Genomic DNA, 11,891 nt, shown 5'->3' with positions numbered 1-11,891 from the left:
AACAGATAGTTTTAAACAGGTGCATATACATTTTCCTAAAATATTTTTTCAGTTAAAGTGAATTGAATTTTGCCCTTAATTAAGGTTTCTAGAAGATGAATAATGGCCCTTATTAACATAAGTATGTAAAAGATGCTGGAAATTAGGAGAGGGTGTTCAGCCTACAGAGGCTTGTCACGCTAGCACATCATTCAGTATCTACTGCAGGGATCCTGTTGTTATAACTTAACCTTGGTAAACTAACCTGAAATTACGTTGTCAACTATTATAAATTGTATATAAAAACTGTTAAATCTTTTAAAAACTCTAAAACCATATTGTAGCACAAGCTATAACGAGGGAATTGGATACATTGAAATACACTGTCACTGGCTGGACCATTTTAAAACTTAAACTGTCAACTCTCCTTATTATGCTTTGTGTATAAATAGCACTATTTCTATGTGTGGTGTGGTGTCCCCCCCCCCCCCCCCCCCATCATTTTCTTTCAAAACATATTTCTCTCCATAGACATAAGAAACCACATTTCTGTACTCAATTTCCTGGTAAATACTAAATCCAGACCTGTCTTTAGCAGAAATAAAGTTCTGCAGTACTCTCAAAATAAAGAAGACATTGTCAGGCTCTGTTTGAAGATTATCTCCCTTTGAGGCCAGTGTTTTGGACTCAGATGTGATGTACACAAAGGGCAGCCAGCTCTCATGGTAGGCTTTTGTCTCTGTTGTAATTTTGACATTGCCAATTGCTTCAATATATCTTCTTTGAAGAGCTGTATTTTAGGCTCTAGTGGAGTAAAAAAATAAAGGATCTTAACATTTAAGTGCTGTCAGTATTAAAATAAAATGAAGAAACTTAGTTTTGCCAGTGGCTTTGCAAGTCATGTTGATGGTATGTTTCACAATGTTCACGTCTTATTACCTGTGACATGAACATTGTGAAAAATACCAGCCATATATACAGTACTGAAGGCTGTTAAAACACCAAGCATTCTCAGATTCACTGCATATTACTGTATCATTAACATGCATGTAACCAGACGGACGCAGCAGAGCGTTTAAAAGGGAAGTCAATGACAAGCACTACAAACAAAGAGTGGCCCTATAGATGATTAGTAAACACTGCATTTAACTGAAAGACATCTAAATGTCTCTTATTTAGCTCAGTCACTGGGATTCAAACCAGGCACACCTATAATAGAAGAAAGCTAGCTTGCATAGCATAGCAGTGCAGTAAAGTTTTTTGGCGACAGAATCTCTGACGCTGACAATTTCTTGGATTCAGTGTTTTTGATGATGTTCTCAGTATATACTTTAACGTGGGGTGGTGTAAATGGTATGGTCGAAAGGACCATGTATGGCATGGTGCACAATGAATATAGGAGAGGTCGCATGTAACACAAACACTGCTGTTTGCTTACATATACAGTAAAATGGTAAGTCAATGCCAAGTATAGTGGACTGGGACACATGCTATTGCTGGATGGGAGCCAGTGAATTCCATTTGATATTCTGAGGAGGGGCTCTGTGGGTATGAAATAGAGTATTTCTGTGCATAGCCAGGGGAGTTAGTGGGAGACAAAGGTATATGACCAACAAGACAATGGATATTCTATAGGTATGATCCCAGAGAGAAATACAAACATTATATTCAAGAATACAGAATCACCTATCAAACATAATAAATACAACAGCAGGGGAATCCACAGTTCACAGCGCACCAGCTACCCCTGTTGGATCCGCAGTGCGAAAAAATGACGGATTGGCAGAAACACCATTCAGAGGACGCGTATTCCAGCCTCCGTTTCCAGAGTCGCCAGGGGGTTGCAGCGGTGAACCGGAAAACATTGGCGATGACTAAATAAAAAAATAAAAAAGGGTAATTCTGGAAACAAGAAGTGCTGTCTTGAAAGCATATTTTAATGCTTGGTACAGCTTGTTCTTTTGTTTGTGATAAAAATCAATGAGTATCCCGTCAACAAAAATGTAATGACATACGGCACAACAATCAAAGACTGACTTAACAGTGAACCATCCATAAAACTGGGATGTAGACATCATTGGTGCATTAAACGTTGTGTAAACCAGAGGAGTCGCTGTTGAAAAATAGATTGTGACCAGGCTGGCTGTAGGGGTGATGTCACAACAGGAAGTAATTCCACACACATGGCAACTGCGGGGTAAACAAAAGACGCTACGGCGCTCACTATTTATTAAACAAAAATAAAAGGTTCAAACACAACAGAACAAAACAAAATGTCTCAATGGCCAAAAGAAACCGACAGAACATAACACGGAACCAAAACCAAACAAGTATCGTGTTGGTTGGTGTATAACCAGCACGTATAGCAATTGTTTATATTTACTTTAAGCTTTACTTTGCTTTACCTCCCGACCCTCGTTCCACCTCTGAACACACTAACTTCCTTCAGCCAAAGCTGCAGGTCTTTTATATTGTGACAGGGGGTTAACTGGCTCTTAATTACCTATCCCTCTGTCATATTTGGCATGGGGTTTCTCATCTGCATGGTCAACAGCCAGTTTGTCAATAAGCACTTGTTGTTGCCATGCATTCTCACAAGGTATAAACAATAACAAATTGGCGTGTTTTTAAACAAAATGATAAACTGCTGAGTAGAATATGCTAAATGTGATCATATATCTGCCTATTCTGGAACACCTTCAAAATGCTGTTTACACTGGCTATAGAAAGCAGATCATTCTGACTTTATGGTCCCTTCAGCTCTGCAAAGTACTTTCCGTTACTGCATGCATAAATTAAGCAAAGTGAAGGTTCTGGCAATCGACCCTCGATAAACAATATGTCCAGTGATCGGCAAGGAAAGAATTGATATTTTACCTCAGTCCACACTGTGCGCCGGAGTTTGCCTCCTCCTCCCCAGCCTCCTCCTGCTTTTTTGGCTTTGTCTAACATATCCTGCCCCCCTGCCCATGGCTCCCCCAAAGCCAGCCTCTCAACTTATCTGCAAGCGGATTTATGGGCAGGGGTACCTCGAAAAGTGATGCCAAACAAAATGCTGAATGTCGCTTCCAAGCAAATGTAATTCTAAAACAGTACCAGTTTATTACAAGTTAACTTCAAACACTGGATTATACAATCTTCAAATACACATACTACTAGTACTAATGGGATTAAGGCTGTCAAGGTTTAAATGTTAAATAGTAAACTGAAAGGATCCTGTTTTATGAGGATCTTTCTTTTTTCCAAAATGTTTAATGTAGTAGTAGGTTTTCATTTTTTTCTTTCTCTTATACTGTACTGTTTTCTAAAATAGTCTCACATACAGTACAAGCACATGTGCTTATCTTGCACATCAGTTTACTCCATACACATAAACCTGTTTGTGTGGTTATACATACAGTAGCTGTTCAGAAAAATCTTATGACTTAAACTAGAATCATAATAATTATTTTCAATAATTCTTACATTACCGTAATTCACATTAGTGGATCATTAAGGACATGGAAAACAATACAAATAAAAAAGTGTTATGTCGAGGTTCTGAGATAATTTATCTTGTGATCTCGACATAACACATTTCTAATTATTTTTTCCTGAATGAGCCAGAGTAAGAAGAAGAGAAATATCCATTCTTAACAAATAAGCAAGTTTAGAAAGTGTAGCCTAGGTCATTTCAACATGAGCAGAAGACTTATCAGAAGGAGAACAATTTCAGCTAGGCTCACCACGGCACATGAAGAAAACATTAATGGAATAACTGCAACACTAGATATAGCAAAATTTGGCCAAAACACAAAAAGCATGCACAACAAATCTATACAGCTATTTCAGGCTCTGTGTGACCTGAAACTAACCTAACTCTCCACAGCTTGATTTGTTTAGTGGGAGGGGAGCAGACAGGACTTTTTTTTTTTATTTGGAGATCTCTAGTCTAGAAACTTAAGAGCTTTTCTAAGCAGCATAATGCCGAACACTTCTTCCAGTCGGGCAATGATCAACAGCTTGTGAGTGGCTGAGTAGAGAAAATTGGCTTCTAACACTTGGATTGCTGGAATCTCTGTCACTGCCATCATGAATGATATCAAACTTGCGCTCCTTGGAAGTGAGGGAGTTGGAAAATCAGGTATGTTTTATTTGTGGTTACTGGGTACTGTATATATATACATTTGTTTTAAATTATTATAAACAATAGTGCATTATAAAATGGCTTACATAGACTTTTTTTTACTTTGTCTCTTACCAGGCATACAAATACTGTACACATGGAAGAATAATACTCTGTAACACTACAATAGGCTTTCTGAAGGATTTTTAGACAGATACATTAGCCTGGAGGCTCCATGTCTGTTTTTCCTCTCAGGGGAAGCCAATTACATATATAAAGTAAAACAATTGGAAATGAAGATAAATGATAACATGATACTGTGACAGGAAACTACTATAGTAAGAAACTGCTCAGAACAAACCAGAAATCTTGGAAATTACTGTATACAACAGAATGCAATAAAAGTCACTCATTCAAATGTTGGTACTGCAAGCTGAAGTCATTATTAGGAAAGCACCTTTTTTAAGATACTTAGAAAAAAAGAAATACCCTCCTACACACAACTAGCTTTGAGTAGACTAGTAAATAAAACTGCAGGGTATCCCGTTTGTCTTGGCATATTTTGTGTGATCACCATGGAAATCTACAAATGCCTCCAGGATCTAACATATAAAAAACATCCTTTCACCGAATGTACTATAAATTGCATTTTATGAGGTGATGCGTAAGTCTGAAGGGGGCTGGCATCATATCATTTATGTAAACTTTTTTTTTTTTCACATACAGTTTAGCGCACATTTAGAAATGTCAAAAATGTAGGTCCAAGCTCTGGGGTGCAGATAACAATGGAATGGTAATTGGAACCAGTAAATACAATATTTCCTTTTTGACATCTATATAGTAAACTACACTAACATTATCCCACCTTTTTAATGATATTGCATTGATTATTATGGTATATACACAATGTTTGGGAGCTGTGGATTTATTTATAGTATAGAACAAACATGGAGAAGAACAGAGAAGCATGGTGAAGCTTGGTAAAAACATGGCACACTGTGGTAAATACAAAGTACAACAGCTTATATGGTGTAATAATGTTTTATTTTCTCTTATACAAATTTTACAATCTGTGGACAAATAGTCATCATTATATGACTGCAGTAGTATTTTCTTATATGTATGTTAGCTTCTGTGTTACTAACTTCCAATGATTAAATAAATAACCATAAAAATCTGAAATGTACTGTAGGTTGCATATTTTGCTGAAAGAAATGTCATAGGTTCATAATTACCTCTCAGTCATCTCATTCAATGCCACCTCAACGCATTAATTTTAAACTTCCTCAGCACAACTGTCAACACAACTTCAGTTTATCTGCAAAAGGAATCTTGTAACTTATTATCAACTTCTATGTACCAGAAACTGAATCTGAATACTCTAACACTAAACTATGTTTCACCTTTCTAGCTGTCCTGGTAAGGTTCCTAACAAAAAGATTTATTGGAGAGTATGCCTCAAATTCAAGTGAGTATTTGTACGCCACTTAATAATAACGACAACAAAATGAATGAATTAAAAATGAAACATATTAATAATTTATAAGAATTATAAAAACAAACCACTGTATTATTATTATTATTATTATTATTATTATTATTATTATTATTATTATTATTATTATTATTATTATTCATGTTAAGCAGCCTTGCCAAAGGATTAAAATACATAAACTATGCTTTTGCTTCTTTCTTCTCTGTTGATAAAGGCCCTTCGTTTGTCTGCTATTATTTAAGTCAGTGCTTGTCAGTGCAGAATGGCAGGCACTGCACCTCAGAAACATGTTCAGTGGGATTAACACTCCTGTCGGCAGAATCAAACCTTTATAAATTCAAAAGCGTGTGTTCTGTTACAAGTGTTCCATTAATACAATCTGCTTTTCAGTTCTAATAGTAATTGTTTTATAATTATATAAAACAACTGTCCTTGACATGCTTCCTTTATAAAGACGCTCCGCCACACTCTCCAACACTGGTGATTGATTGGTTTAGCTTCTATTGAGGGCAGACACAGGATTAAACCATAACGTGGGGATTTATCTACAGTATGAGTACAAAGGAGTCTATATGAGGGGACTATGAGCCATACACTTTCACTGTACTGTACTGGATACTATGTACATTGCAAAATATGAATCTCAATCACTTTTCAGATAATGATAATAACCATGGAAATACCCATTCGTTTAAAGAAGTAGGAAGCCAGCAATAATGCAGTCCTTCTGTTTTTCATGACAGTATCAAATGTGTTTGAACCATTGCAGATTCCTTATATCATAAAAGGCTATCGATTGATGGAAGACAGTTGAATCTGGAAATATTTGATCCATGCTCCCAGGTGTGTACAAACAAAGATAGAATATTAATGCTAATTATTTAAATAAAATGAAAAAGTAGGTTGTGTTGCTGTTAACTAGGTGCCCTATTCCCAAAACTTTAAGCAACAGTTCAGTGGGCCCTAGTAGGCCTTAAGGTAAACCATTGGCCTTATCCACAAAGAATGGACTGCGTCTAAAACAAGAAATAAGCTTTTCATTTTAACCATCCAAACTACAAACTCAAAGGTATTAGAATTAAAAACTAGACATTTTTTGTTTTTAATGTCTTATTTATGGTTATGTTTCATGTTTAAAAATCAGCACATTTTGTGATTTCATTTAGCTTTATGACTTCTCAGAGCAGTTAGATAAGGGGTACGCAGAAAATGTAATTTCAACACCACAGATATGAAAATAATTTACCGTGTAACAGCATAGTAATAAAGTATTAAAAAAGCATTCTCTCCTAAAACGAATATCTTTGCAGTTCAACTAGTGCATAACACATCTCTGTAGCTTGACACCCTGCAATGGAAATGTGTGTTATTCTTTACCAGAGCACTGAAAGTCGATGCATATTGGAAGAACCTGTGGAATGGGCAGATGGTTTTATTGTGGTTTATAACATCAGTGACCGTGCATCTTTTCTCAATGCCAAAAACATTGTGCGCCAGATCAAAGAAGCACGCATTGAAAACTGCAAAGGGTAAGCTGCATCATTAGTCAAGTTATTAGCAGGGTGTAAATGACAAATTGAGCTTTAATACATCTATGGATGGCATCCCTAAGACTGTAATTGGAAACTATCAATTTAAATCTGGGCTACATACTTTAGTTAAAATTGCTTCCGACTGAAAAAACACCATTAATAAAGAAGAAATATGTTTTTGTATAAAAGGAAATTAATTAATAAGGCAGCTGTCTGCACTGGAGCTGTTGCCTTAAAAGTCTAATAAACTGATTTGTAGGATTTAGTTCCTCTGGGCACTAAGTTAATTAAATGCTTAAATGGATTCTTCCACTTAATTGAGTCTTGTGCAACACCTCTTCTCACTGCTTGTATCCCATTCTCTAGCCAATATTAATGAGCATATTTCAAAATGTAATCAGCGAATCAATTTAAACCCTGAAAAAGATACAAATCCTACAAATGTCTGGCATTGTTTTGGAATGAACAATATATAGATTCAGTTTAGACTGTTGTTAATTTGAGCTTTCAGGTGTGATCCTGTCAGTCTATCAGTAGTAATGGGTTCTCGTGATTATTATTATAAACCCTGAAATCTCTCTCGTCCGATTCACCCCTGATTTTCAAAGATTGTTTTATATTTTATTTTGCAATAAGGGTCATGCACAGACACCGGTAAAATTACATAAATTCAATGACTTAAATATTGAAAAATATCTTTGTCCTGTTCCTATTTTGCACATACAGTCGCATGTATGATAGGGGTGTGTTGATGCTCATATAAACCATTGTCAGTTCTCGCCGTATGAGAGGGAAATACGTTTCCAAACGGCTTTTAAAACATTCAGTGCTGAAGTTAATTGCCATTGATTGGTACTCAATTGTAAAGGTGAGGAAAGGGCAGCTTTGCTTGTGTTGGAGTCAACACATTAATGCATGGATTTATTTAGTATCTGCAGATAAATACTTCTTTAAGAGGCGATTACGAGTACTAGTATGAGTATCAGCACACTCCTAATGTATAAGACCTCTTCTTGAGCGCTTTGCTGTGCTGAAATACTGGGCTTTGCTGTCTTTTTGTGCATCTAAAGTGCTCACAAGATAATATATCATAAAAGACAGTGGGGTCTATTTTAATAGTCTAATCAACAAACTCTATATTAATCTTTCTGGCGTTTTTCCCACAGGGGGGATTTATTGAACATTATTAATATCCCTAAACACACACACAAAAAAAATACAGATAAAAGAGGTCTGCAAAACATCAGGTTGAAATATTTTTGGGAGATGGTATTAAGATCTGCCTCAGTTTAGAACGTGTGTGCACACTTTATCTTACATAATAATGCTTACTTCATTTTAATGTGTGTTCTTTGCCTGTTTTTATACAACGCAGTGAAGTGGAAGTCCCCATCTGCCTGGTTGGAAACAAACAGGACTTGTGTCACGCCCGGCAGGTCTGCGAAGAAGAAGCTCACTCGCTTGCCCTGGAAAACAAATGCCACTTCCAAGAAGTGTCTGCAGCAGAACACTATCAGGAAATCCTGACCATGTTCATCAAGCTGATCCGGAACGTGATGGACCATCTGAAATACAGAGCGGACCGCCGGAGGTACAGCGGGTCCAAGTCCATGGCCAAGCTCATAAACAATGTCTTTGGCAAGAGAAGAAAGTCAGTATGAAAAATGGCTACCGCAAAGTTCACTAGAAAAATTCAACCTCTGCTTGCGTTCTTACAGGGGCTGTGGAAAACAGATACAGTTGTAGTCAAAACTTTACTTACCCCAATGGAAAATTATAATTTCTGGAAATTTCTCGAAAACAAATAATTATAGGATAAATCTTTTGTAGCAAAAGTTTTGCGTTTGTGGATGAAGAACAAAAGATACAAGAAATAGATGTCTACAATTATTTATTTCTGGAATTGTTTTGCAAAACTCCAAAAATGCTAATTCCAAAGTATTCATACCCTGACAAGGAAAATGAAATGAACAGCTAGTTGAGGCACCTTTAGCAATAATAACCTCTTTTAAACGATTAGGATATTTGTCAATTAGCTTTTGGCATGATTCGTTAGTGATTTTTGACAATTCTTGAACACACAATTGTTCCACTTCATTCAAATTCCGAGGACTTCTCTTGTGCACCGCCTTCTTCAACTCATACCAAATATTCTCAATCAGGACTTTGACTGGGCCATTCCAGAACCTTGATTTTATTCTTCTTTAACCATTCTGAAGTAGATTTTGATGTGTGCTTTGGATCGTTGTTGTGTTGGAACGTCCAGTTGCGCTTTAAACCAAGTTTTGTAGCAGAGGGTTTCATTGGATTGGCAAATATCTTTTGGTATGCTATGGAATCCATTTTACCATGTATTTAACTAAATGTTCTGTGCCATTAGAGGAAAAACAGCTCCATAGAAGGATATTACCACCTCCATGCTTGATAGTAGGTATGGTGTTCTTTTTTTGTACGCCTCACCAGACTTTCTCCAAATGTAATGACTATCAGTGTGACCAAACGCTTGATTTTTGTTTCATTACTCCACAAAACCTTTGACCAGAACTCATATCCATCACTCAAATGTCGTTTTGCAAACTTTAAGTGATTGTCCTTGTGACGTTTTCCTAAGAGTGGCTTTTTCCTTGGCCTGCGACCATTGAGACCTTCACCATGCAATACTCGACCTATGGTTGAAATGGAAACCCCAGTCCCACTTGCAGCCAATTCACTTTGACTATCTTTGGCAGTCAATCTCGGATTGTTATTAACCTTCCTCACAATTCTTCTACTTGTTCTTGGTGAAAGAACCTTCTTTCTTTCAGACTGTGACAGTACCATGAGTATTGTACTTCTTGATAATAGAAACAATAGTTGAAATTGGGATACTCAAATGCTTGGAAATCTTCTTGTATCCTTCTCCAGCTTTATGACAATAAATAATTTTCTTCAGATAGCTCTTTATGTTTTCCCATAATGACTTATTGGTAATGACAACAATCACCCTATGCCTTACCCTTTATACTCTCTAAGAATGTTCACTACAATCCAGCATTTTCTAGACTTTTCTAGAATTAGGTTCTGCATTATCATATTGAAATTTCTAGCACCTTGTAGACAAAACTATCATAGCATATCAAAGGACATGAATGCAAAAAAAAATATTATTATTGCTAAAGGTGCCTCAACTAGCTGTTCATTTCATTTTCCTTGTCAGGGTATGAATACTTTGGAATTAGCATTTTTTAAGTTTTGCAAAACAATTCCAGAAATAAATAATTGTAGACATCTATTTCTTGTAACTTTTCCTCATCCACAAAAGCAAAACTTTTGCTACAAAAGATTTTTCTTATAATTATTTGTTTTCCATTGGTGTATGTAAACTTTTGACTATACCTGTATATCTGGATTAGGAGGAGGTCACTCATAAATATGCTGATGTAATGGTAAACACTCCCTAATTCCTTTGCAAAACAAAAAGATGTTCCCTTGAGTCAAAGATCTGCAATCCAATATCTTAATGCTTAATACTAGAAGATAACCACAAATAAGCCTTTTGTACATACGTTTTCTATTCACATGCCACTCAGCGGGATTGAGTGTTCCATATTAGGTTACTCAAACAATAGAGCCCTGATTGGAAAGCATTACCGGCTGTTAGTTGGCTGTGTCAGGAAGTACAAAGTCAACAATCAGGGCTGTGATTAGAAATCAGTAATCAGCGCCGTTATCGTTAGCTTAAACATTTTTAAAATTAAAGATTTGTTTACCTTTTAAATGTTTGCTTTCCTTCCCTGATTCATGTTTTAAGCTAAACATTTATTCTATCTGAATGTTCCATGGTCACCCACCATGTGACATTGCCCCTTTTTTTTTGTTTATCAGATTGGCAACTGTTTGTGAAATTGTTGGGTGCCAGAATCTGCCAACTGTATACAAGTTGGGCACTGGTATACATGACCGGCATGGTGGCCAGCAATAAAATGCTGGCAGACAGTGCTGCTAAAGATGTCCACATTATACAATCCTGTTGGCTGATTTGGTTGCTACAGTGGCTGTCCATCAAAATCATCTCAGATGGACATGGCTACAGAATCTTAGTTCAGTTTTCAGCCTGCATCATTGTGGTACCTGTTTCGGCCTAATAGGATAGATATACAAGCAGGTTGACATACTAACATATTCAGATGGAATAGGACTACAATACATGTTATACCTGTTGTTTCTAAACCTAGATCTATCCTAATTACATGCTCAATGGAACACTTATCTAATCCCCTTCCCAGGTCCAATGTAGCAACATGGATGTATACAGTAGACACACACTACAACATTTTCTCTCGGTAAACTGTAAATAGACCACTATGTTATGTTTATAATCCAAATAAAAAAGCTAAAGGAATAGCCCAGGTATAGTATATTTAAGATATTCTGTTAATTAGTATTCACAACATTTGACTGAAAAATATCGCTTTTCGCTAATATTGTTATATCAACATTATATAATTGATATTACAATTGTTTGTTTCTTGTAACCAACCAAAGTGTTGTTAAATCTGTATTAAAGCCTTTTTATACCAAGTGTTTTTCATTTGTTGGGAATGCCTCTAGGAATTATTGTGTTTCTTTGGCAAATAAGCCCAACTACGACTCATGAATATGGAACAGAATGTTACTTCCAAAAATGATTGTAATTGTACCCAGATGGAATCATCTATGTTTAATTGTTATTGCCACATACAGCAGGTCCACGGCCAAGGAAACATTTTATTTCATACAACACATAAAAAAAGCTTTTGTA

At 36.2% G+C, this 11,891-nt stretch overlaps 1 protein-coding gene across 1 annotated transcript; it reads left to right on the top strand.

Annotated features, from left to right (window-relative positions):
- The first annotated feature begins 3,946 nt into the window (after nucleotides 1–3,946).
- On the top strand, nucleotides 3,947–11,690 carry LOC117432039 (ras-related and estrogen-regulated growth inhibitor-like protein). The gene is made up of 5 exons (XM_034053439.3): nucleotides 3,947–4,102; nucleotides 5,496–5,552; nucleotides 6,349–6,422; nucleotides 6,960–7,108; nucleotides 8,487–11,690. Exons 1-5 carry the CDS (start codon nucleotides 4,051–4,053, stop codon nucleotides 8,770–8,772), a joined length of 618 nt encoding a protein of 205 aa, XP_033909330.1. The 5' UTR covers nucleotides 3,947–4,050; the 3' UTR covers nucleotides 8,773–11,690.
- The last annotated feature ends 201 nt before the right edge of the window (nucleotides 11,691–11,891 follow it).

Source organism: Acipenser ruthenus, chromosome 27, assembly GCF_902713425.1.
Source record: "Acipenser ruthenus chromosome 27, fAciRut3.2 maternal haplotype, whole genome shotgun sequence".
Lineage (NCBI taxonomy): Eukaryota > Metazoa > Chordata > Actinopteri > Acipenseriformes > Acipenseridae > Acipenser > Acipenser ruthenus.
This window is presented reverse-complemented; position numbering and strand designations above follow the sequence as displayed.